The sequence below is a fragment of the Rhipicephalus sanguineus genome, unplaced genomic scaffold, assembly GCF_013339695.2.
Source record: "Rhipicephalus sanguineus isolate Rsan-2018 unplaced genomic scaffold, BIME_Rsan_1.4 Seq8242, whole genome shotgun sequence".
Lineage (NCBI taxonomy): Eukaryota > Metazoa > Arthropoda > Arachnida > Ixodida > Ixodidae > Rhipicephalus > Rhipicephalus sanguineus.
The window spans coordinates 7,424-33,644 of NW_023616071.1; the positions used below are offsets into that span (position 1 = coordinate 7,424).

Consider the following 26,221-nt stretch of genomic DNA (forward strand, 5'->3'; position numbering starts at 1 on the left):
CCCGTGTCGTTTCAGTCTCCTCTTCTTCTTTGTCCAGTGTTGCGCAGTTAACGATTAATCAGTAGCAACGCGCCCAACAGTCAGACCGCTGTGGGTGCCTGAACCGTGCCGCAAGTAAACGACCATCTGCGCATGTAACATTTGCCGTTTCAAACTATCCTGGAATGCCAACTGCAAGTACAGTTGCGATGGGCCCACTACGCCACAAATGTTCCTCTTGCGAATCAGCGAAGGGCCCACTACATGCCCGTAAGGCAACACGCGAATCTGCGCAGCTACTCACTTTATTCACTTTGCTGAAGGCATGCATCCAGGATGCCCTAGCTATGAGGCGGATAATTGCACACTCGCTCATATGCTCGGGCAGTGCGCGGCGTTATTTAGCGCAAAGTTCAGCAAAGAACAGGACTGGAAGAGTGCTCTTAAAAGCTGCGAGCTCTCAGCTGTCGGCAGTTCAGGATGCCTGCGAATGGGCGGAGGTTCGAATCCCGGCCGCGGCGGCTGCATTTTCGGTGGAGGCAAAAATGTTTGAGGCCTGTGTACTTAAATTTAGGTGCACGTAAAATAAACCCAGGTGGTCCAAATTTCCGGAACCCTCCACTACGGCGTCCCTCATAATTATATCGTGGTTTTGGAACGGGAAAAAAAAGATATAGGGCCACGGTCTTCCAATACCGGCGTGGGCGCGGCCAGCAACTGCGGCGGACACCCCTTCGGGGTTTATCTGATCGGGGGTCTCCAGGACCAAAGAAACTTCATTTCATCATCATCATCATCATCATCATCATCATCACTTTCCATGCTTTTGCTGATGATGATGACTAAATTTGTCTGAGCGCTTTGTAAGGGATGTGCCTTTAAAATATACTTTCGTTGCGCAATTCACATGTTTTGACGCCTGGCTTGATTCTACGCCTCCGCCACGGAATGTTACATGCGTCAAGGAGACTCCTCCCAATACATAACATTTATATAGCGTTTTTTTTTCAAAGCAGTTTCAAGCAATGGAGTACTTATGTGGTAGAACGCCTGTTTGCCACGAAGAAAGCCTGGAGGGGCGATCGGAGATCTCTGTTCTGCGCCGTTCGTTCGCGTTCGTTCTGATGATCGCACGCGATTGGCTGAAGCCGGACAACTCACGCCACTCTAAGGGGCGTGGCCATTTCTTTTTTTTGCTTGATGTTTTCTTTTTTGGTGACGTCATGCCGCGTCATAACGAGCATGTCGTCTGCTAAAAGTGAACGGAGTGCGAGACCGTTCGCTCGCGTTCTCTCGAGCGAACAATGGCGTCGCACGGCATGTATTTCGAGTATTGCGGTGGTTGCGACTGCCGCAACAGCTGATTTTGAGAAAATGGCGCTTGCAACGGTGCTTCCTTGCTACGTTGGCGTTTCTCGAAGCAGATGCAGAATGGTAGGAGGTGCGAAATGCGTTTGAAGAGATGAGCGAGTGTGAATTCCGGCGTCGCTTTCGTTTCTCGAAACGTACTGTACCGTGGTTGTGCGACGATCTCGGCCCCGTAATCGGGTGCCAACGAACCAGTGGGATTTAAACAGAGCGGAAGGCGTTGTGCGCGCTGAGATTTTTTGCGATCGGATGCTTCCAGCGAGCTGTCGGCTGCGAGGAATTCAGCGGCCTGTCGCAGTCGTCCGTCAGGAACACGCCATTACTGTCGTTCGCGGGCAAAAACGGTGGGTGGCCTTTTCCGGAGACCACAGACGCGAAGAGCGAACAAAGGCGGCGTTCGCGCGGCTCGGGCAGATTCCCGTTGTGGTCGGGTGGCGTGGATGGTACGCTCATCGCAATCCCGAAGCCCCATGGCCTGAGCTCCGCGGACACGACGCATTACATGTCGGGGAAGGGACTCTACGCATTCAACACCATGATCGTGAGTATTATTCATGCATTGTATGCGTAGCGAGTTGTTTCATTTATATCGCTTAAACTTTCCGCTTTACTGAGGCTGTTGCAACTGAGTATAGTGGGAGCGGTATTTTCGATCTATCCAGAACGGGAATTGGTTCGTTTCAGGGCACTTCGCTTAGGATAAGCGATGAAATCATGTGACGCGGAGTACACTTTGGTTCAGCGGCCTGCACAGTGCATAATATTACCGTTGCTCGTTCGCCATGTGTTCCCGAAGCTTGATTCTCGATTTGTAATTGTTGAGATTAGCGCTCCCAGAATGTGCCGTAGTATGTCCTTATTGTTCATTGTCGTGATGGACGTTACATGGATCAATACATGGATGAATGGATGATGGATGAATAAACTTTATTTGGGTCCCTCGGAACGCGCCCTAGCATGTACATTAAATACGCATTGTTTCATAACCCTTTTTTTCAGTCGAAGTTTTTCGTGTTGTAGATATTTTGTGATACATTGCCTTAAACATACAGCAGTAATTTGGTTAAAAGGCTTTGGTGGCTGGAAGATGGGTTGTTCCAAGCAGTAAACATGCAGACTACCCTTTGACACTGCATTGTCCTCGTGTTAGAACTTATGGTACAAGTCCTACCCTGTCGATGATTTGTCCATAGCTATGTTTCAACAGTCAGTAACAGTGAAGACAGATGGAGTTACATTAACATAATACCCAACATTGTACCCAAGGTCATTTATGGGTACAATTTTGACTGAATTTGAATTCTGCAGACATGTGATGGCCGACCTCTGGATGTCAGTCCATGTTTCCTGGGGTCATGTCATGACTAGTGGTATGGCGGGGAGCTCTCTCCGTCAGCACTGGAAGCAAATCTTCGGCTGCTTGGCAAGTGCTGTCAATGCTTCCACATTCAAGACGTTATCACTACAGCGTCATGCCGGACCTCGTGCGGAGACTCCAGCTATCATTAGAACCGTGGTTCCTGACACCAGTGCCCGGACGACCAGCTCGTGGCACCCCTGATAACCACTACAACAACGGCCCAACCGCCATGCGCAATGCTGTGGAGTGGTGCATCGCTGTAAGCTGTGCCACAGCTGCTCAAGCATCATTGCTGCTTGTGCAGCTCTGCACGACATTGCGTTGGCGGCACATGAGCCTGTTCTCGAAGGGGACGATGGATGACACCGACGATGCTTGAGCGTGACTGCCAGCAGCAGCTGAGCTACCGCCACCACAACGGGAGCCAGACAGCAGCGCAACCGTGTAGTGAACCCTGTTTCGAGAACCACAGGGCCTGCATGCTTGAGCACCTGCGCAGAGTACGCCGCCGCCTGCAACGACCTCGGCGCATTGTGTGGTGCGTGTTTGTCTTTGTTCATTGTGTTGTCACTGTTTTTTTTTTTGCTACACTTCAAATGTTTGCTACACATATCAACGAAACCAGGTTCTCCCTATCAATGAATAACCCCCTTGAATAGGTTTGGCAAAAAATGTGAAGCTCACCCTGACTCACTCGTGAAATATATTTGCTCTTGGGGCTCACTCAAACTCAGACTCACCCAAAATTTTCCTCAAGCGGATTCACTCAGACTCAGGCTCACTAAAACGTTTTCACCGGACTCGAACTCACCAATGTATTACTCACTTGGACTCACAGCTCGATCTGAATCTGAGTGAGTCGACTCATGAGTGAGTTTGCCGACCTATGCCCCCTTGTCACACAACGCCATGCTGATGAAATGCTTCGACCAGGTTGTAAAATATGGCGCTTCACACTAAGCACAAGTGAGAGCTCAACTGTGAATGGCACATGGTGCCATTCACAGCCAAAGTGGTAACCTGAAAAGGCTGTTTGAATCGGGACAGCAAGATGCGGTAGCTTTAGTGCAACAAGAATCGTGCTTGTAAATGAAGTGAACAACAAGGGTGGTGTCAGAATTGAAATTTTATTACAAGTATCACGAGCAATGCACATAAAAAGCAAAATAAATAAATATCCTTTAAATTTAATGCCAAGGAAAAGAATATAAAAGTAGCTTCCTCTTATAATATACAAATGGAGTTATTACAAAGTGCCTGCTGCTCCTCTGCAACAACACACGCGTCTCGCAGCACGAAAGTCATTGTAGTACATGAAAACAAGGCACAGTCGAACCGGTACTAATTGAACTCGCTAAAAAATGCAAGTTGTTGGTTGCTGATATGTCTTCCTCTATTATTGATTTCTGTTTGTACCCAATCCTGTTGTCTAAAACACTTCTAAGCAACAGAACAGGTATTCGTCAACTATTTTTTGGTCTTGCAATATTTCAAAATTGTTGTGCAACCTAGACCGTTCACAAACGCTTTTCTTTTTTTCTAGGATGTGTAAAAATCGATAGAAAACGTACAGTGTGCCACAATATTCTACACGTATACACTATAAACATAAAGATACACTACAGTGCACTATGTGCATATACTACAAAATTGCTGAATGCATGACTTTGTATAATGAGATTTTAAAAAATGACATGGCAAAACATCACACTGTGCTATGCACATGTACTACAAAACTGCTGAATGCATCACCTCGTACGATGAGATTAAAAAGAAATGACATCGCAGGACACGATTTACCATTGAGCTGCACTTTACTATGTACAATGAAACAGCACATAAGTGCTTCTGATATGCAGAAAAAGAAAATTAACTGAGAAAAAATTGCAGGGCACCATTGAAGCAAACCAGCGTATCATAGCTCGTGATGTCAACAAAAATAAGTCTACATATATGTACAACTAGTCTTTACAAATCACTGTGCAGGTGGCTTCCACTGCAATGAGGGCCCGGGCGAGGGTACCAACGCCTTGCAATTCGTGGACCACATCACCAAGAAGTTGAACCTGGCGCAGCTTTCCAATGATGCCTGGCCCTGCCGCCTGGTGTTTGCGGCTAGTAACTACAGCGCCTCGGCCTGCCGGTTGCCCCCATCTCGCAGCTGCGGCATGAGCTGGAAACCAAGAAATGTGTTGCCATTATCATCTATAAATTTCCTGCTACCGACTCTTCGCTGGAAGCTTCTCTTCGTGAAGAGTTTCAGTGTGTGCAACAATTTCCTCTCTGTTGAAAATCCACTGACCCAGTGGCATCCATGAATGGTGCTTGGTTCACCGCACAACCAACGCACTTCGTTTGGACAGACCAAACGGTGCCGGAATTCATTTTCGCTCATCTCATCAAACGCATCTCACACCTCTAACCACCTCTGTAAGAGAAGCAACCAAACAGCCCTTTTCACGGCTACACAATCGTTTGCCCGGCTTTACGCGATGACTGACACAATCTCCTTCCGAAACCCTAGCTGCTGCAGTATGCAAAACATACAGCAAGCAGGTGTAACACAGGTGCAAACATGTGCATTTGTGTATGATGGCTATGTGAAGAAGTTATATAACGAGCTTGCTTTTTGAACAGTATATTTAGCAATAGCACATTTTCAGTTTCACTTTTGAAGCAATTGACAAAATAGGGAAACATTTCAAGATGTTGAACATTTTTGCAATGCTACCTTTTTGCCACATTTCACCATAACTGCAAGGCAGGACACCTGTTTATTCCATGTGACAGTTATGCATACAACTAACTAGCTCCTGCAACCGTTTGCCAAATTTTTTTGTGCAGCTTTTTGTCTTTATGCCCACAGATGTCATCTCTTCACAAACATATGCCTGCACGCATGAGCATCACCTGTGAGCATGTAACACCATCTACATTCAATCAAAAACATCAGCGAAACTTACGAGTTGGGGCACGGGGAAGATCCTGGGCCACATCCTCTTCAGCCACACCAGCAGCAGCTGGAGCAGGGCTCACCTGTTATAGTAAGAAGTTTCTTGATTGACACACTGAGTGCAATGAGAAGTATGGAGTGGAAGTGGACAATAGCAATGTTTTTTTAGAGATGTTTCAACAGTGGCATGCTATGACACACAGACTTCGGAGAGAGGGAGGAGGGAGGCAAGCCTACTGGCTACGCACCTCACTCGACTCGAGGGTCTGAGAAATTGGTTGGAACACGTAGGGTGCTCTAATGAGCTTCGAAATATAGTTCGCGGCTGTTCTTTCGTCATCACCGCAAATGTGGCTGTTTCGCATTCTGTTCTGGGCGGCGCAACGTGTTAGCACCTCAGCTAACGCGGCGGCCGGGTGATCCACTCGATATTGTTTGAAAAAGTAAAACTAACAGCGCGTAATGGCTCGAAGCAAATGAGCCCACTTGTTCGCAGCATACAAGTAACAATGATATTCTAAGCCAGTGCTTACCGATTCAGACCACCCGAACTCTGGGCCTCGCACACTCGTCCCTGTCAAGCACGACGCGGCCGCGGTAATCCGAAATCTGGCCGCCTCGGGTGCCGCTGTAAAGCACAAGCGGGACGTGTAAGATGACCGACCACAATGCAGTTGTTCTCGCACTCACCTCTGCTGCCCTTGGAGTTTGGCAAGACCCTGCTGCGAATAGTAGCGCTCATTCCTCCATCGGGCCTGCCACTGGGCTCTTGTGTTACGCGCAGGGAATTATTCGTTCAAAAGCGCTGCTAGCTCCTGCCACATGTCGTCCCGGTCCTCCCTCGTGAACGACGGCTCCAGCGGGCACGACAGCGTCGCGATCTGTGGGTGCTCTTTCAGAAAAGCCAGCAGAAGCTCCTTTTGACGATCCGACACCCGAGAACCAACGCAGACGTTGCGATGGGACGACATTTTGAAACTACGTCAGCCGCTACTTTTCTCTTTTTTTTTCGCGTGCGCGACACCGTCTAGCGACGACGTCAAAAAAAACTAACATTATTAAATATCATTACTCAAAGCTGTTGCTGTTTGGAAGAGCGTTTGAGCTTGAGAAGCAAAAATAATAATTTTCTGTAAAGTAATCATATTTATTAAAAGGCGAGAAACGCTTCACGGTCCCCGTGCCGACGTCACAGGATGCGCGTCTACTTCCGGAAAGCTCTCTGCTTCACGATTGGCTGTCCTCTTCCTCTCGGCAGTTCTAGGCGGGAGAGCTGCGCCTCCTCTGACTTTTGTGACGTAGGCACCGCAGAACGAACGCGAACGAACAGAGATCTCCGATCGCCCCCCAATAGATAAACAACGTACTCTCCAATCAGTTAGTGGCGAGAACCCTCCGCCACAGCGTAGCATGCTGCGCCAACGAATCCACGGAACCGAGTGTGACGTAGTTCCGGTTGGCCGCGCGAGGGCGCGGACGCTCTCTGCGACTCGCGTGGGCGGAACAAGACCAAGTTTTCTTGTGCGGATTGTAAAGCTCCTGATGCTTTAACCGCGGAAAAACTGAATTCTAAAACCACTTCAGCTTCCCTTAAGTCTTCAGGCTAATGCCGATTGCTGTTGTGTTGTAAGTGGTTGTTGCTAGGTTTTGCTATGTTTTAAAGGAGCACAGACACCAAAATTTTGCATCTTGTTTTTTTCTGTTGCAATAAGTAGTGAACAACCCACTTATCACGGCTGGAAAGCTCGTTTGCTCGAGCGCGCGACCGTTAATTATTTGGAGACGGTTTTATAGCGCCCCAGTCACAGTTTCGGTTTCAGAGAGAGCCGAGGAAGGCGGGACCCAGAGTGGTTTTTATGTAAACATAGCTGGCTATGTGAGCACACAAAACCGCGTGCACATGAGCACCGCGTCGACAACTCTTATCAGCTCAGGCCTCCTGGCTGCTGCTACAATGCCCTCTCAGGCGTTGTAAATATTCCGCGTAACCCCCCCCCCCCGCCCCCCAAGAAGCACTGCCGAGGCGAGGACATCAGCCTTTGTACTCCCGTGCAAGCCTCCCCTTCTTTCCGTTGAAAAGGCCTGCTAGGAGAGAGTGGGAGAGCGCCCGCAACAATCGTAGCTTCCAACACAAACTCGTGACGCAGGTGGCGGGTGGTTGTTTACAAGAACACCAAAGGCGCGTTTCGCTTGGAGTGGCGCGACGCGCACTTTAAAGGCCAAACCCCATATGCGCGAAAATGCACGCGACAGCGACGAGCGATGCTATGAGCGATGAAACGAGCCGCTCGCGCGACGTGTCGCGTGGTCGATTCCGCGCGATCGCTCGGTTTTTCAGATTTGGAATCCGTCGCTCGTCGTCCGGAAGTGTTGTGCTCAAGCAGCCAATAGCAAAACACCGGAACAAGATGCAGATGCATCAGTGACGTACTGCTCATTGCCGCTACTTTTTTATCGACGCGCATCAACAAAAATGTTCATCAACATGGCCAACGGCAACGAGCGAAACAAGTCCCGCGCCGTCTGTGACGCGGCTTGGCGGCTCGTAGCAGCAGTGATGGGATCGACAAAAATGCTGCAAGACAATGATAAACATTTTATGTACCATTAAGCAGCAAAACATCGTATTTTACTTTGCATACTGCTGACAACGGGCCACTTTTGGCACGATTAAACGCCCTCATGCCAGCAACAGTAGAGATCGCTCGCCGAAGCCTTCGTGTGAATGGGGTTTACCTATCCAAGCGACCGCTTGCGCGAAGACAATTACGTCGCGTCGCTCGTCGCTGTCGCATGCATTTTCGCGTATATGCGGTTTGGCCTCAAACGTGATTTTAAATATGTTCTAGGCTATATTATCCATTGATATTTCGTAGATGATACGTGTGTGTCCACACAAATCTATCCCGCAGGTTATCTCGCCTTCGAAATTTTGTGTCAGTGCTCCTTTAAGTACGTTTTGCTATGTTATAACTAGGTTTTCTTGGAAGATCGACCATCTTCGCTGTACCAAGCTCTGCGCGAGACAGTGGAAATGTCAGACCGCTTTTATTCACACAAGCCGAACGAGTCTTGTAGTAGTCATCTTCATCGTAACACCCACGCAGCTCCGGAAATTCTTCTGGAAGATCATTGTGGCCGTTAGATGCTTCGATAAATTCTTCTATGTGTACAGGCTGGGTTGTGGGAAGGTTGTCTTGGCAAGGCGTAGCGTAATCGCTGCTTTGCAAGCAACTTCCCATCATCGCATCCAGTGACTCGATTGTTTTCCAAGGGCCTTCCCATTCTGGCCCAATCAGCATTTGAACCACCAAGGCCTTGTTATCAGTGCACGATCAGGCGCAGCCTTTTATAAATGCGCCCAAAGTTCTGACGTGGCTAGTTGCTAGGTAACGCGATGTTGAGGCCAGGCTATGCACTGCAGAGAAGAGGTTGCGTGCGATGTCTCCGTCGTTGGGCGTGGCTGAGCTACTGCGTATGCGCGGCTTGGCGAAGATATATGACAGGTGTTGCCCAGCGACGGTGCAGCTGAGTAAGCGTGCGCAATGGAACAACGTGGCGGAAGCTGTCGAGGATGACGAGCTTTCAGCAGCGGTTCGCTTGCTACATCGCGATGGAGGAAACATCCGTTGCCGGCCCTTGTATACCGGCGAAGAAATGCTCGTCACCTGCGCGTGGTGGTTTTGATGGTGGCGGTACGTAATGAGAGAATGGTTCTGAGTGCGTCTTGTGCTAATTATTAAGTCGCGGGATGACGAAAATTGCGGATCTTACACTGCCAAAGTAACCACGGATATCCGGTAGGCATACGACAGCACGTCCATATCGGATACTCCGGACATCCGTCAGATATCCACGAACGTACAGTGTACGTCCGATGGACATACATCGGATGTACAAAGGTAATTTGTACGTTCTCTCGACATCCGTCTCAGACAACCAACATGGACATTGAAAGGACCATCAGGGGATATATATATATATATATATATATATATATATAATATATATATATATATATATATACCCTTTCAAAAATCCCATATATGGACTTATATAAAAAATCCTTGTATGGGTATATTAAAAATTGGGCAGATATGGACTCATATGGCCATACAAGGCCATATATGTCCATATCTGGCCAATTTTTAATATGCTCATATATGGGCCGCTTTATATTGTCACGTGGTCGTGACGTCGACGAAGACAGCAGTCGGCGTTTGCAGGATGAAACTGTTTATTTGGCCGAACTTGTGGCCGGAAAATGAGAACTAGCACTACAGCAATACACGCTGTACAATGATAGCGGCGAAGAGGGCGTCGTCCGTCGATCAACTGACAAGTGGTGAAGCGCGTCGGCTTTTATACAGGCGCTATCGAACTTTCCAGCGATATCGCTGCTTGTTGCGCATGTTCTAGAATAAGCTCGGGCGTTCGCGTCTTGCGCGCAATCTTAACAAAACGATCTACTAATCTCGCGAAGCTTCTCGAACACTGAGGCGCGGTTCGCGCTGAGCGTTGCTGGCACTCTTTGTGGGCGAAAACGGAATACAACAAAAGTGATAATAAGGAACGCACGTGGCAATGCCCCCCTCTGAAAAAGCATCGTCCCGATGCTTAAAACAGAACATGGGGGGGGGGGGGTATGGTCAATGCATGCAACAATAAATAACAATAAAAAGGAAAGTACAATAAACAATAATCGCAAGCAAGAAGTACAATAATAAGGAAAAGTACAGCCTTCAGATCACTAACGCGCGTAATATGGCTTGAGGCGCACGACATGGACGACTTCAGGTCGTGCACGGCGCCGCTGAGAGTTCATAATGCCGTCAGGGACAACCTCGTAGTCGAGTGCGCCGAGGCGTCGAAGTACCCTGTACGGTCCGAAGTATCGTCGAAGAAGCTTCTCACTAAGTCCCCGTCGGCGTATTGGCGTCCATACCCACACACGGTCACCGGGTTGGTATTCCATGTGGCGTCGTCGAAGGTTGTAGCGGCGGCTGTCAGTCGTCTGCTGGTTCTTAATCCGCAGGCGGGCGAGCTGTCGTGCTTCTTCGGCGCGCTGTAGGTAGGTGGTCACGTCGATGTTTTCCTCGTCGGTCACGTTTGGTAACATGGCGTCGAGCGTCGTTGCCGGGCTCCGTCCGTAAACCAACTTGTATGGCGTCATCTGCGTCGTTTCCTGTACGGCCGTGTTGTACGCGAAGGTCACGTACGGAAGGATGGCATCCCACGTCTTGTGTTCGACGTCGACGTACATGGCCAGCATGTCGGCGATGGTCTTATTTAGACGCTCGGTGAGGCCGTTGGTCTGTGGATGGTACGCGGTGGTCCGGCGGTGGCTTGTGTTGCTGTATTCCAAGATCGCCTGAGTTAGGTGAGCCGTAAACGCCGTACCTTTGTCGGTGATGAGAACCTCTGGGGCGCCGTGTCGAAGGACGATGCTCTCAACGAAGAACTTGGCTACCTCAGCGGCACTGCCTTTGGGCAGGGCTTTTGTTTCGGCGTAGCGGGTGAGGTAGTCGGTGGCCACGACGATCCATTTATTTCCGCAAGTCGACGTTGGGAACGGCCCCAGGAGGTCCATCCCGATCTGCTGGAATGGTCGCCGAGGAGGCTCGATCGGCTGAAGGAAGCCTGCTGGTCTTGTGTGCGGTGTCTTTCGTCGCTGACAGTCTCGGCACGTCCTTACGTAGCGAGTGACGTCGGCGGCAAGGCGCGGCCAGTAGTACTTTTCCTGTACTCGTGCGAGCGTGCGGGAAAGTCCGAGGTGTCCAGCCGTCGGGTCGTCGTGCAGGGCATGCAGAATTTCTGGTCGCAGTCCTGAAGGTACAACGACAAGGTAGCTGGCTCGGGCAGGAGAGAAGTTCTTCTTTACGAGGACGTTGTTTTTCAAGGAAAATGATGCCAACCCTCGCCTGAATACTTTTGGGACAACGATGATCCTGCCCTCCAGGTATTCAACTACACTCTTCAGCTCCGGGTCGGCTCGCTGTTGTTCGGCGAAGTCGTCGGTACTTATGGCTCCCAAGAAGCTGTCATCATCGTGGTCGTCGGGCGGTGGTGGGTCGACGGGGGCACGAGACAAGCAGTCGGCGTCGGAGTGTTTCTTTCCGGACTTGTAAACGACGGTAATGTCGAATTCTTGAAGTCGTAGGCTCCACCGTGCGAGCCGACCTGAAGGGTCCTTCAAGTTAGCTAGCCAACACAATGCGTGGTGGTCGCTCACAACTTTGAAGGGCCTGCCGTAGAGGTAGGGGCGAAACTTGGATGTAGCCCAGATGATCGCTAGGCACTCCTTTTCCGTTGTGGAATAGTTCGTTTCTGCCTTTGATAGCGACCGGCTAGCATAACTGATGACCCTTTCCTGCCCGGCAGTCTTCTGCACAAGGACGGCGCCGAGTCCTACGCTGCTTGCGTCGGTGTGGATTTCCGTATCGGCGTATTCATCGAAATGCGCTAGTATCGGAGGCATCTGAAGGCGTCGTTTCAGTTCTTCAAATGCTTCGATTTGCGCCGTTTCCCACTTGAATGGCACGTCGGTCTTCGTGAGGTGAGTTAGCGGCTCGGCGATTCGTGAACATTCCTTGACGAAGCGCCTGTAGTAGGCGCACAAGCCGAGAAAACGGCGCACGGATTTGGTGTCGCTGGGTGGCGGGAAGGCAGCGATGGCAGCTGTTTTCCGCGGGTCTGGGCGAACACCATCCCTGCTGATAACGTGACCCAAAAACAAGAGCTCCTCGTACGCGAAGCGGCACTTTTCAGGCTTCAAAGTGAGGCCGGAGGTCTTGATTGTTTCAAGTACAGCTTCAAGGCGCCGGAGGTGTTCGTCGAAGCTTGAGGCAAACACAACGACGTCGTCCAAGTACACGAGGCACGTCTGCCACTTCAAGCCAGCCAGCACTGTGTCCATAACACGTTGGAATGTCGCAGGTGCCGAACAAAGACCGAAGGGCATGACCTTGAACTCGAAGAGGCCGTCTGGTGTTATAAAGGCCGTCTTTTCTCGGTCTCTCTCGTCGACTTCGATTTGCCAGTAGCCGGTCTTGAGGTCCATCGACGAAAAGTACTTCGCGTTGTGGAGTCGATCCAGGGCGTCGTCTATCCGTGGAAGAGGGTACACGTCCTTCTTCGTGATTTTGTTCAGGCGACGATAATCGACGCAGAAACGTAGGGTTCCATCCTTCTTCCTCACTAACACTACGGGAGACGCCCACGGACTCTTGGACGGCTGGATGATGTCGCCGCGTAGCACTTCGTCGACTTGCTTCTTAACGGCGTCCCTTTCTCGCGTCGAAACCCGGTAGGGACTCTGACGGAGTGGTCGAGCATTTTCTTCTGTTATGATACGGTGTTTAGCAAGGGGCGTTTGCCGGACCCGTGATGACGACGAGAAACAGTCCTTGTATTTCTTCAGAAGGCATCGGAGCTGTTGGTGTTGGCGGGCGGGAAGGCTTGGGTTTACGTCGAAGAATGGCTCAGGCATTGCGGTTGTCGTTGTAGCTGCTCAGGTGTCGGTATTCTTGGCTGAAATTCGTTAGCATCACGCTTCCTTTCCCTTCATACAGCCGAGCAATGCCTCTTTCGACGCAAATGTCACGGTCTAGCAGCAAACCCTGATCGCTCTCGATGACACCTTCGATGCATTCAGCCGTTCCGGTGCCGACGGGAATTATGATGCTGGATCTAGGAGGAATGGTGACTTGATCCTCGAGTACGTTCAGGGCATGTTGACATGGGTTCGTATCCGGTGGTGTCGCTTTCTCCGACTATAGGGTTATCGACTTGGTTCTTAAGTCGATGACGGCGCCGTGGTCACTTAGGAAGTCCATTCCAAGTATCACATCCCTGGAGCAGTTTTGTAGGATTACAAAGCTCACAGGATAAGTCCGGTTGTTGATAGTGACTCTCGCCGTGCAGACACCAATCGGCGTTATTAGATGGCCTCCAGCGGTCCGGATCTCGGGGCCTTCCCAAGCAGTCCTAATTTTCCTCAACTTTGCTGCGAACGGCCCACTGATGACGGAATAGTCGGCTCCAGTATCGACGAGAGCGGTGACGTTGTGGCCGTCGATCAGAACGTCGAGGTCGCTAGTGCGCCGTCTTGCGTTGCAGTTACGTCGCGGCGTCGGGTCACGGCTACGTCGGTTTGCACCGCTGCATCCGCGTTGCGTCGTCAGGTCTGCTTCCGGTCGCAAAGTTTCGTCTTCAGGACGTCGACGTCGTTCGGCGTGCGGCTCGGAACTTCGTCGCGGTGTCGTCGTCGACGGCGGAGGATCTTCTGCATTTCGTCGTTCAGCAACCGCACCTCCACCGGTTGCTGCCTTTAGTTTTCCGGATATGGGCTAGGCGACCGGCCCCGGTTTGGGCCAGTGTACTGCCGGCGGTGCGGTGACATGTAGCGGCCGGGCGACGGTGAGCGGGAAGGTCGTCGTTCTTGCCACTGTGTGCCTGTGAGGTAGTCGTCGATGTCGCGAGGCCGTTCGCCTGGCTGCGGGCGCGGCGCGTTGACGGGGAATCCGCGTAGCCCCATCTGACGGTACTGGCAGCGGCGGTACGTGTGGCCGGCCTCCCCGCAGTGGTAGCAGAGCGGGCGGTTGTCAGGGGCGCGCCAAACGTCGGTCTTCCTTGGCGCGTAGCGCGGGGCATAGCGCTGGGCGACAGGAGGACGGTAGGGTGTCGGTGGTGGCGGCGGCGGCGGCGTCTGGCGGCGGAACTGCTGCGGCGACGTGGCGTCTTGACGTGGACGAGGAGCGGGGGCGTTGCGTCGGGCTGCGGCAGCGTAGCTCATTGCTTGTGGCTCAGGCTGCGCTGGTTCAGGTGCTCCCAGAAATTGCTGGATTTCCTGGCGTACGACGTCGGCGATCGGGTCCACTTGAGGCTGGGAGGAGGGCAACAATTTACGCAGCTCCTCCCGCACGATAGTTCTGATGGTGTCACGCAGGTCATCAGATTGTAGCGCGTGAACCTCCCCGAAGGTCGTCGTAGGAATGCGGCGGTTGTACTGTCTCGTACGCATTTCCAGCGTCTTCTCGATCGCCGTTGCTTCCGTGAGGAATTCTTGGACGGTCTTGGGTGGGTTACGCATCAGTCCAGCGAAGAGTTCCTGCTTGACCCCTCGCATGAGGAAGCGGACTTTCTTTTCCTCGAGCATGTCGGGGTCAGCGTGGCGGAAAAGTCGGTTCATTTCTTCCGTGAAGATGGTCACGTTTTCGTTCGGATGTTGCGCACGTGTCTCCAACAAGGCCGCGGCCCTTTCTTTTCGGACGACGCTCGTGAACGTCGCCAAAAAGTTGCCGCGAAAGAGGTCCCAAGTACGGAGTGAGGACTCCCGATTCTCGTACCAGGTCCTTGCTGCGTCTTCCAAGTAAAAGTACACGTACGGCGCAGGTTGTCGTCGGGGGTCCAGTTGTTAAATGTCGAGACCCTTTCGAAAGTCTCGAGCCAGGTGTCCGGGTCTTCGAATGACGACCCGCGGAAGATTGGCGGCTCCTTGGGCTGCCGGAGTAGGATCGGCGCAGGCTGCACGGGGTCGGTCATCGTCGCTGCGGTGGGTGTTGGGACCTTGGGCTGCCTGGTTTGTTCGGGAAGGAGCCCGTGCTCTGGCTGCAGTCCCTTCTGCCTGCGGCTTGTTCGACGATCCGGGTTTTCTTTGCTGTCGTCCTCCTCGCGGCTTGGGCTTGGGTCAGCGCTTCGCGGGGGCGTCCGGATCATGGAAGAAGCTGCACCTCCACCAGATGTCACGTGGTCGTGACGTCGACGAAGACAGCAGTCGGCGTTTGCAGGATGAAACTGTTTATTTGGCCGAACTTGTGGCCGGAAAATGAGAACTAGCACTACAGCAATACACGCTGTACAATGATAGCGGCGAACAGGGCGTCGTCCGTCGATCAACTGACAAGTGGTGAAGCGCGTCGGCTTTTATACAGGCGCTATCGAACTTTCCAGCGATATCGCTGCTTGTTGCGCATGTTCTAGAATAAGCTCGGGCGTTCGCGTCTTGCGCGCAATCTTAACAAAACGATCTACTAATCTCGCGAAGCTTCTCGAACACTGAGGCGCGGCTCGCGCTGAGCGTTGCTGGCAGTCTTTGTGGGCGAAAACGGAATACAACAAAAGTGATAATAAGGAACGCACGTGGCAATATGGTCATATCTGACCAATCTTTATGTCATATATATATATATATATATATATATATATATATATATATATATAATTCACACATATATGAATATTTACATACAATTTCCATACATGAAAACAGAGACCGATAGCTTCTACATGGTGTCTGTCTGAAGGAATTCAAGTATTGGCATCATAAGTTTTAGGTGTGTGTATATATATATTGCATATTTATATAAGGGTATGTTAAGAAATATTTATTGAAACGTACACCTTGCGTTCGATACGCACGTGGCACACACGCTTTGATTTTTGCCTGCAACTTTTTTTGACTTTCATTATACAGCAAAAGTTACTAGTGGACACTTTCTGGTAATCTCGTGGCAGCAATGAACATAACAGGAAGAACGATTTGGCGATTTTTAAAACACCACGTATATTATATGCATTTTATAGTAATGCATGGGTGCATTAAGCTGATAAATTGATCTCAGGAGCATGCAGTTGAGTGCAAGTAGGCTAATGGCATAATACTTGAAAAAGAAAATACGCCTAATCAATTTCATGAACATTTATGAATACACTGCAGTGCTTACTCTTAACTGCATTGAGTTTCTCACCCCATCCAGTGCATTTCGGGGAGTAGGTGACTATCACTGATTACAAATGCTGCCACTTTGTTCTCTGCTTTCGAGCAGCATCGGTATGTGAAAACGAATCATAAAGATGCCTGGACACGACGTACATCCAAAGGCATCAAGAAAATTTTATTTTTGTCAGAGATCCAGAGCTGATCTGCATGTGCATTTTACATATATATATATATATATATATATATATATATATATATATATATAGAGAGAGAGAGAGAGAGAGAGAGAGAGAGAGCAGACAGCATAGGCATGCAGCTGCACATATACTGAACACAAATACCACATGGACCTTAACTTTATTTAGGGCTTGTTCTTGTTGCGCTCACTCCTGAGCTCACTGAGCTTTGTACCCATTGAAAGTAGCACATTTTTCTCGTTGTACTCCAATCCATTCCTCACTGCGAAGGCCTTTGTGTATGCTGTAAAATGCAAAAATAATAAAGGCAAGCATAAAAGTGCTGCTCATATTCACAACTAGGAATGAATACTAGCTGCTAGAGTCCGTGTGCAGCATTGCCACAGAATCTTTTAATTATATATAGATTTGTGCATCTAACCCAGATGCACCACACCCTCCTTGAAACTTATTTCAAGCTTATTTCGTCAGGCCACAGAGCACAAAGTGACACTCATCCACACTTGGCCTACCCAGTCCCCCCCCCCCCCTTCACCACAAACATTTCTGATTACGCCACCGCACCTAATTACACACCATACTGCTACTGCGCTTTCTCCATCCTTGTTTTCATTATCTGTTTATCGACTAAAATAGCTCAGCCCCTCAATAGATTTTTTTCTTTCGTGCATTTTACAGGCTTATATATAGCTTCATAAGTTGATCAATCACTAACAAAAAGTGGTCTATGCTTCTCATTACTGAAGATGTAATGGTATGTGGCACTGGTATGTTTGTATGCATGTGGAATAATAAAAGCGTTGGCCACTGCAGAATAACTCGGCTAAAATTTGCACAAAGTGCTCCTGAGTGCAGTGCAGGCCGTGGCTCTTCCGGTCGATGAGACCCTTTGGCCCTGTTGCCTTTCACAGAGGAGGTCACAAGGCCCTGCGGCGTAAATAGCGAAGGCAGCAGTGCCCGTGCCACACCTGTCGCGCTTTTACAAAAGTGGTCCAGGCTGCACAAGGTGCTCTTTTCGGTGAACACACCGCAGCCTGGCTCCAGCTTGACGACCTGCGAATAAATAAAATAACATTAACGAACCAACAACTGAGCAGAATGTGTTATCCTTTTCGTGATCTGAGTATGATTAATATTTCTAAATAGTGTTTATAAGGTCAAAGAAGGGAATGTCACGAAGCCTAGTGGAAGAGCCTTGAAGCTGGATTATGGAATCATTCACTTTGCTGTACGTGGTTCGATGCCTTTATGCGCACCACAATTAGCACTCGAAGTTGGAGTAATATACTATCTATCCCTGGTCTCTTCTGTGCTGCTTACGAGGTAGACCAGTAAAGCGTTTTATCTTTCGAGAATGTGAATTTTCACCACGCAAAGTGGCTATCGCGTTTCACTGATAGCACAATATGGTGACTGTAGCACGCTCGAGACGGGTGCGGGTGGAAAGAACGTTTTATTGCAGAAAGGCGCACATTATATAGGCCCGAGAAAGGGGCGTATATTGCTGTTGTGATAAGTGTGTGCATGGCTTTGCACAGCGTTATCGTTACGTCACATCTCCCTTTTTTCGTTTATTGAGCCAGTGTCCGAAGTTTAATAACGTTCTGGCTCAGGGTATCTTGTTGGTTGATGACGCGTTCGATGGCTTCTTCGCAACGGCTGTTGCGTAGCAGACTCGGATGTCCCGGAGACTGGAGGGACAGGTACCGCTGCATCTTGCCCGGAGGCTGGAGGGACAGGTACCGCTGCATCTTGCCCGATGGGTGTGTGCGACGGCCTGAGGTGTTCTCTCGTCCGCTGGAACCGTCGTCCATCATCGCCTTGAAGTACGTAGGAGCGCGGACTGTCGCCTCTCTCCCCGCAGGGGCGTCTGCGCAAGTAGGCGTTTGGTGTGTAGCGACACCACGGACCCGAGCTAACGGGGGGTTTCGACCCCTCCCACGCCTAGCCGTGCGTGGCTTTGCCGTGTCCGGGGAAAAGGGGATCCTGGGGGTTGAGCCGACGCCGGGTGATTGGACCTTTAAGGCCCCCCGGCAGACGCAACACACCCCTTTGGCCCCAGCTTCACGTAGACGGCACCCCTGGGCTGACCCACCCAGGGGAAATCGGCAGTCGCCTTTTCCTGTCTCTCTCCCTCCTCACATCTTCGTCTTTCTCTCTCACTTTTGATCTGTCCTGTCTTCTCCTTACTTCTTTTGACTTCCATCTTTCTGGGCGGCAAGGGTTAACCTGGTGTAAATAACCAACCTTGGTTAGATATATTAGGTTATAGCAGCGATGCATGGCTGGCGTCTCCAAGCGTTATCCAACCTTGTAGCGTCCCCTTGTTGGGCTCGGTGGTGGGTGGCCACCATCGCTGCCGAAATTTTCAAGTCATATATGGCACATATTGTCCCTTCACCAACTGATCGCTCCCTCAAACGGTGGCGCACCGATGAAATGCTAACCTTACCTCAGCAACAGAAACAATCATTTCCCAAATACCATGTCATACACAGTCAACATGAAACTAAGTCAGCACGAGGGATGTCGCCATTCCTGGTTGCGAAATGTCTCAGAGAAACCATTGGAACTGGTTACAAAGTCACAAGAATGGCAGCTGGCGATTTACTCCTAGAAGTACGAGATAAGCAGCAGTACGACAAACTGGCACACCTTGTTGCTTTCGGAAATTTCCCGATCTCTGTGAGCGCACACCGGAGTATGAACACTGTCAAAGGTGTAGTGTCCGATGAGGACCTGATTGGCCTCAGCGATGAAGAATTACTAGATGGATGGAAAGACTCAAGTGTCACTCATGTCCAACGAATCAAGATAAGGCGCGACAACACAGAAATACTGACCAAGCATTTGATCCTTACTTTTGCCTGCAACACACTACCCGAGAACATTGAAACCGGCTACGTCAAACTCCCTGTAAGGCCTTTCATTCCAAACCCGCGGCGATGCTTTAAATGCCAAAGGTTTGGTCACGCGTCTCAGAGCTGCCGAGGACAGCTTACCTGTGGAAAATGTGGAACGACGGGTCATTCTGTTGATGACTGCGCTGGCGATGAGACTCGCTGCGCGAACTGTGAAGGTGATCACCCTGCGTACTCCAGGGCCTGCCCGGCCTGGAAGAAAGAGAAAGAAGTACTCACCGTAAAAGTAAAAGAAAACATAACGTTCCGCGAAGCACGACAGCGAGTTTCAACGTCATTTCCACCAAGAACATCTTTTGCCGAAGTGGTGCGACGGGGGGCAGCACCACAACGGCCTATCGCGGTTGCCCGGACCACGCGCAGCGTGCCGAGGCAAACGCCACCCGCCCCTATGGTGGGAGCAGCGAAGGCTGCCCCACCTACTTTGAATCTGACCACACCGGTGGCCACTACAAGCTCCGGTACCATTGAGACAAAGGAGAGCACATCGCTCTCCGGCGCGGTGGCGTCCAAGACTTCGTCACACCAGACGAAGTATCCACCTGCCAAGCCAGAGATCCCGGCGACTCCAGAGTCGTCCGGTCTCACGACCACGCCTCGCCAGGCGAGGTCGGAAACACAAGCCAGCAGCTCGCGTACGCGGGCGTCCAGTGCCTCACACGACGCAATGGACACAACTCCGGTGCCCTTGGCACCGAAAGAGCGGCGTAGCTCCCTGGAGCGCGCCAAGAAAACCAAAAAGCCTATAATGGGGCCCGACGACGGCCCTGCTACTTGAGCTTTAACTTTCAACCTAAACAACACTCACTTCCTTTTTGTACACACAGCACTACCTAACTTCCAATATGGAAGCACAAATTATACAATGGAACGTCAGAGGACTCCTTAGAAATCTCGACGATGTCCAAGAACTTTTACACAAACATACACCAAAGGTGCTGTGTGTACAGGAAACACACTTAAAATCCAAACACACCAACTTTCTACGCAGCTACATTATTTTCCGGAAGGACCGAGATGACGCTGTGGCGTCATCCGGTGGTGTCGCTGTTGTAGTTAATCAAGGAGTAGCATGCACACATCTACCACTTCGAACGTCCCTCGAGGCAGTGGCTGTCCGAGCAGTTCTTTCGAACAAACTCGTCACCATTTGCTCTCTCTACATACCTCCACACTACCACCTCCAAAAACATGAATTCCAGTCATTAATAGATCAACTACCAGATCCTTATCTGGTACTTGGGGACTTCAATGCACATAGTGGTCTATGGGGTGACCCTCGCTGCGACGCGCGAGGACGTCTAATTGAACAGTTCCTTTTCTCTTCCGGCGCATGTCTCTTGAATAAAAAAGAGCCGACATACTATAGCCTCGCGAACAATACCTACTCGTCCATAGACCTCAGCATCACATCTCCATCACTTCTGCCCCTACTAACATGGAAAGTCATTAATAATCCCTATGGAAGTGACCATTTTCCTATAGTTCTGAGCACCCCGATAGCTATTGAATGTCCTCCACAGGTTCCCAAATGGCAAATTGACAAAGCCGATTGGGAACAGTTTCGTAAAATGGCTCTCTTAAGTTGGACTAACATGCGTGCTTTAAGCATAGATGAAGCTGTAGACTACTTTACAGCTTTTTTAATTGATGCTGCAATGAAGTGTATCCCACAAACAGCTGGACTGCCCGGCAAACGACGAGTGCCATGGTGGAACACTGAGTGTCGAAACGCGCGCAAAAAACAAAATAAAGCATGGAGGCTGCTTCGGGACTCGCCGACAGCCGAGAATTTGGACACTTTTAAAAACATAAAGTCACAAGGCAGGAGAACTCGCCGACAGGCAAGAAGACAAAGTTGGCAGAAATTTTTATCCGGAATTAACTCATATACACAGGAGGCTAAAGTCTGGAACATGGTTAGTAGGGTAGCAGGCCGACAAGCACACTCACTTCCTCTAGTAAACACACAAGGCGACAGCTTGGAAGACCAGGCGAACTTCCTAGGCGCACACTTCGAACAGGTCTCTAGCTCGTCGCACTGTTCTGAAGCTTTCCAACGATACAAAACAAGAACCGAGAAAGAGAAACTAGAGCGTAAATCCACAAAACACGAAGCATACAATGAACCCTTCGGCATAGCTGAGCTAGAAGCATCACTTAATTGCTGCAATAATTCTGCCCCAGGCTCTGACCGTATTGTATATGAAATGCTGAAACACCTGCCATCTGAAACACAAAAAACTCTCCTTTCCCTGTATAATGCTGTTTGGTTTTCAGGCGAGATCCCCTCGGCCTGGAAAGAAGCCATTATTATTCCTATTCTAAAACAGGGCAAGGACCCATCCTCCGTTGCGAGCTACAGGCCCATTGCACTAACGAGCTGCCTGTGTAAAGTTTTTGAAAAGATGATAAACCGCCGACTTATACATTTCCTCGAAACAAACAAATCACTTGACCCATACCAGTGCGGTTTTCGAGAGGGTAGGTCTACCACTGACCACCTTATCCGTATCGAGGCACAAATTCGCGACGCTTTTGTCCACAAGCAATTCTTCCTTTCGGTGTTCCTCGATATGGAAAAGGCCTACGACACCACATGGCGCTTTGGAATATTAAGAGACCTGTCCCACTTAGGGGTACGCGGGAGAATGTTAAATATAATAGAGAGTTACTTGTCCAATCGAACATTTCGTGTTCGAGTGGGCAGTGCCTTGTCCCGAATATTTGTCCAGGAAACTGGAGTGCCGCAAGGTGGTGTCCTGAGTTGCACACTTTTTATTATAAAAATGAATTCCCTACGTCTGTGTATTCCACGGAATATGTTTTATTGCACATATGTCGACGATGTGCAGATCGGTTATAAATCCTGCAACCTCTCAATGTGCGAGCGGCAGGTGCAACTTGGTTTAAACAAGGTATCCAAATGGGCAGACGAGAACGGGTTCAGACTTAACCCGCAAAAAAGTACTTGCGTATTATTCTCAAGAAAAAGAGGCCTCCATCCCGATCCGGACATTAATCTGCATGGTCAGCGGCTGCCTGTGAAAACGGAGCATAAATTCCTCGGCGTAATTCTAGACACGAAAACTAAGCTTCATATCACACATAAAGTATATAAAGAACAAGTGCTTAAAAACCATGAATATTCTAAAGGTGTTGTCACGCACTACGTGGGGTAGTGACAAGAAGTGTCTGATGAATCTTTATAAAAGCCTCATACGCACGCGCCTAGATTATGGGGCGATAATATATCAGTCTGCGACACCAAGCGCGTTGAAGATGCTTGACCCTGTCCACCACTCGGGCATTCGTCTTTCTACGGGTGCTTTTCGCACCAGCCCCGTGGAAAGCCTCTACGTCGAATCGAACGAGTGGTCTCTCCACCTGCAGCGATCCTACATGTCGTTTCTATACTATCTCAAAGTGAACGCAGACAAAGAACACCCCTCACACCCCACAATAAATGATTTATCTAGTTCTGCCCTTTTCGACCACCGTCCTTCTGTGCGACAGCCCTACTCACTTCGTGTGAGGGGCTTGGCTGAGGAAACGGGTGTGCCACTTTTCGAACACTGTCTATTGGCTCCCGCTGCACAACTACCGCCGTGGCGGTGGCAGCTTATAGACTGCGACCTTTCTTTCATGGAAGTAACGAAACACGCGCCTATTGGACATATCCGTACATACTTCCTTGAACTACAACACAAATACACTTGTGCAGAATTCTTTACAGACGCCTCAAAGTCCAATACTTCTGTGTCTTACGCAGCCGTCGGGCCATCCTTTACGGATTCCGGTATTCTACACCCTGAATCAAGTATCTTCACGGCAGAAGCTTACGCGATACTTGCGGCCGTTAAACACATTCAACAATTAAAACTACAAAAGGCAGTGATTTACACAGATTCTCTAAGCGTGGTAAAAGCCTTAAAAACTCTGAAAAGACACAAAAACCCCGTCTTTGTCTCGCTGTATTCTCTTTTAAGCACGATATACGCACTCGAACAACATGTCGTAGTGTGCTGAGTGCCAGGGCACCGCGAGATTCAAGGCAACGTGTTGGCGGACCAGCTAGCAGCATCCGCCCACGAAAACAGTCACAACACATCCTTAGCTATTCCTCCACTAGACCTAAAACACTTCCTGAAAAGAAAGCTCAGAGCCTTTTGGCAGACCACATGGGATATGCATACACGAAATAAGCTACACGTTGTCAAACCGCATCTCGGTAACTGGCCTCCAGTATCAAAATCACGCCACACAGAAGTTACACTCTGCAGACTTAGGATCGGCCACACATACAGTACACACACACACCTTCTGTCCGGTGGCGAGCCACCTTTATGTGATAGATGTGGTCAGCCACTCACTGTCCTTCACGTCCTCATTCAGTGCAAGGAACTCGATGCTATCAGAAAAAAGCACTTTTTATTACCCTACCGGCAGCAATTTCCATTTCACCCTTCAATGTTCATCGGTAGGGACCCGCTTTTTACATATCAGTCACTGTCTGCTTTTTTAAACGACGTACGGAGTTTTCATGTCATATATCAAGGTGATCCGTAGCACGGCCTCTAAACAGAGGTCGCTGCTGCGGTGAATACGCTAAAGACAGCACTTGCCTCGCGGCCCTTGGACTCAAGGGCATTGACGAGGCATTCGTGCTGATGTCATATCTTCATAGTCTTATTCTTGCGACCACTTGCCATTCATTCCACTACACATATTTCACGTCACTGTCATGATTTTAATATATATATATATATATGTTTTACCCGCCTTCAGCGCGAGGAATTTTAAGGCCCCTTTACAGCTACTTACCGCAACCATTGCTCACATCCTTTGTCTCATGAACTGGCGCTCTTTGGCCATCAATTGGCCCTTGCGCCAATAAACACCACATATCATCAACTGTCGCCTCTCTGGATGATTGTGGCAGGGGACCATGTTCCCGAGGGCACGTTGTACACAGTGACCCTGGCGCCCAGTGGTAGCTCAGGTAGAGATTTGGAACCTCTGTTGTAGTAGGTACGTTGCTTGCGACGGATGTCTCGCAGTCGCTGCTGGACGTCCTTTGGTTTCACCGTCTTAGGCTGCAGGTGAGTAGCCGGAACCGGTAGAAGGGTCCTGGTCAGCCGTCCCATGAGCCGCTGCGAAGGAGACTTTAAACAGTTGTCACGTGGAGTGTTCCGCCACTCTAACAAGGCGGCACAAAAGTCAACAGAACCAAATTGACACTTCTGTAATAATTTTTTAGCCTCCTGCACTGCTCGCTCGGCCATGCCGTTCGAGCGAGGATGGTAAGGACTTGATCGAACGTGGTTTGTCCCAATCTTACTGATGAAGTCTTGAAACTGTTGACTGCTGAACGGCGGTCCATTGTCCGTGATGAGTCGGCTCGGGAAACCATGCGTAGCAAAGACATCCGTAAAGGCAGAGATCACTTTGCTCGCTGATGAAGACTGCACAGCCCTGATTTCAAAGAAAAAGGAATACGAGTCAACAACGACCAAGTACTCATTTCCGTTATGGTAGCAAAGGTCTGCTCCAACGACTTCCCACGGTAAACTTGGTGTTTCATGGCTATGCAATGGCAGTCTGGCATTTCTGGGTTTATGCCGCTGGCACAACTGACAGCGTCGTGCTGTTTCTTCTATGTCACTATTCATGCCTGGCCAAAAAAGACAGAAACGAGCACGTGCTTTCATCTTTTCACCTCCCGCGTGCGCAGCATGCAGACAAGAAAGAATGTCACCACGCATCTTCGGAGGGATAACGAGCCTGTTGCTGCGAAGCACCATGCCATTTTCCGTGTGCAGTTCGTCACGAAAGTTCCAGTAGCTGCGCAACTCCGGAGTGACGTCATCTTTGGTATCGGGCCAGCTTGTGCTTGCGTATTCACGAAGTTGGCGCATGGTTGCGTCTTTTTCTGTTTCTTGCAAAACTTTGTTCAGGCGCTTGTCTGAAACTGGAAGATAAGCCATTGAATTGACATGAAAATGCTCGCTGTATTCACTCAAAATTGTTGGGCTTGGGAATCGAGATAACGCGTCGGCAAGAAAAAGCTCTTTTCCCGGCTTGTATTTCACTGTTAGGTGATACTTCTGCAGGTTGAGGCGCATGCGCTGAAGTCGAAGTGGGCATTCACACAAAGGTTTCTTAAAGATCATCTCAAGTGGTTTGTGATCGGACTCCACCGTGACCTGAGGCTGCCCAAACAGGTAGTCCCGTAACTTTTCACAACCATGCACGATCGCTAGCATTTCTTTTCTATCTGCGCGTATCTCTGTTGTGGTTTCGAGAGAGAGCGCGATGAGTATGCTAGTGGGTGACCGTTCTGCATTATCACTGCACCGATCCCGTTTTGGCTGGCATCTACCGAGAGCGTGATGGGCCTGTTCTTCTGGTAGTATGCGAGAACGGGGGCTTTTGCTAAAGCTTCACGAAGAGCTTCAAAACTAGCCTGGTGTCGGTCTTCCCAGACCCATGCTGCGTCCTTTTTGAGAAGCTCGCGGAGTGGAGCTGTGGTTTCAGACATATGTGGGATGAACGGGAGACAAAGGTGACCATACCTAGGAACGTTTGCAGTTCCTTCTTGTTGCCTGGGGGTGGAACTTGAAGTATGTCTGCGAGCCGCTCCTGATCCAGGCATAGTCCCTCACGTGTTCAACTCGCTTTGTTCAACTCACTCGGGTCGAGACAGATGCGCACTTTCTCATT

General features: G+C 49.8%; 1 protein-coding gene and 1 long non-coding RNA gene across 2 annotated transcripts; both read right to left on the reverse strand.

The window, feature by feature from the left end:
• Positions 1–4,812: 4,812 nt before the first annotated feature.
• On the reverse strand, positions 4,813–6,266 carry LOC125756802 (uncharacterized). The gene is made up of 3 exons (XR_007414754.1): positions 6,194–6,266; positions 5,671–5,743; positions 4,813–4,880 (listed from the first exon to the last, which is right to left on the reverse strand). It is a non-coding gene; the product is annotated as an uncharacterized LOC125756802 (long non-coding RNA).
• Positions 6,267–24,408: 18,142 nt separating this feature from the next.
• On the reverse strand, positions 24,409–26,157 carry LOC125756801 (uncharacterized protein K02A2.6-like). Its single transcript, XM_049411759.1, has 2 exons — positions 26,074–26,157; positions 24,409–25,463 (listed from the first exon to the last, which is right to left on the reverse strand). The coding sequence occupies exon 2, from the start codon at positions 25,414–25,416 to the stop codon at positions 24,409–24,411; it is 1,008 nt and encodes a 335-aa protein (XP_049267716.1). The 5' UTR covers positions 25,417–25,463; positions 26,074–26,157.
• Positions 26,158–26,221: the final 64 nt, after the last annotated feature.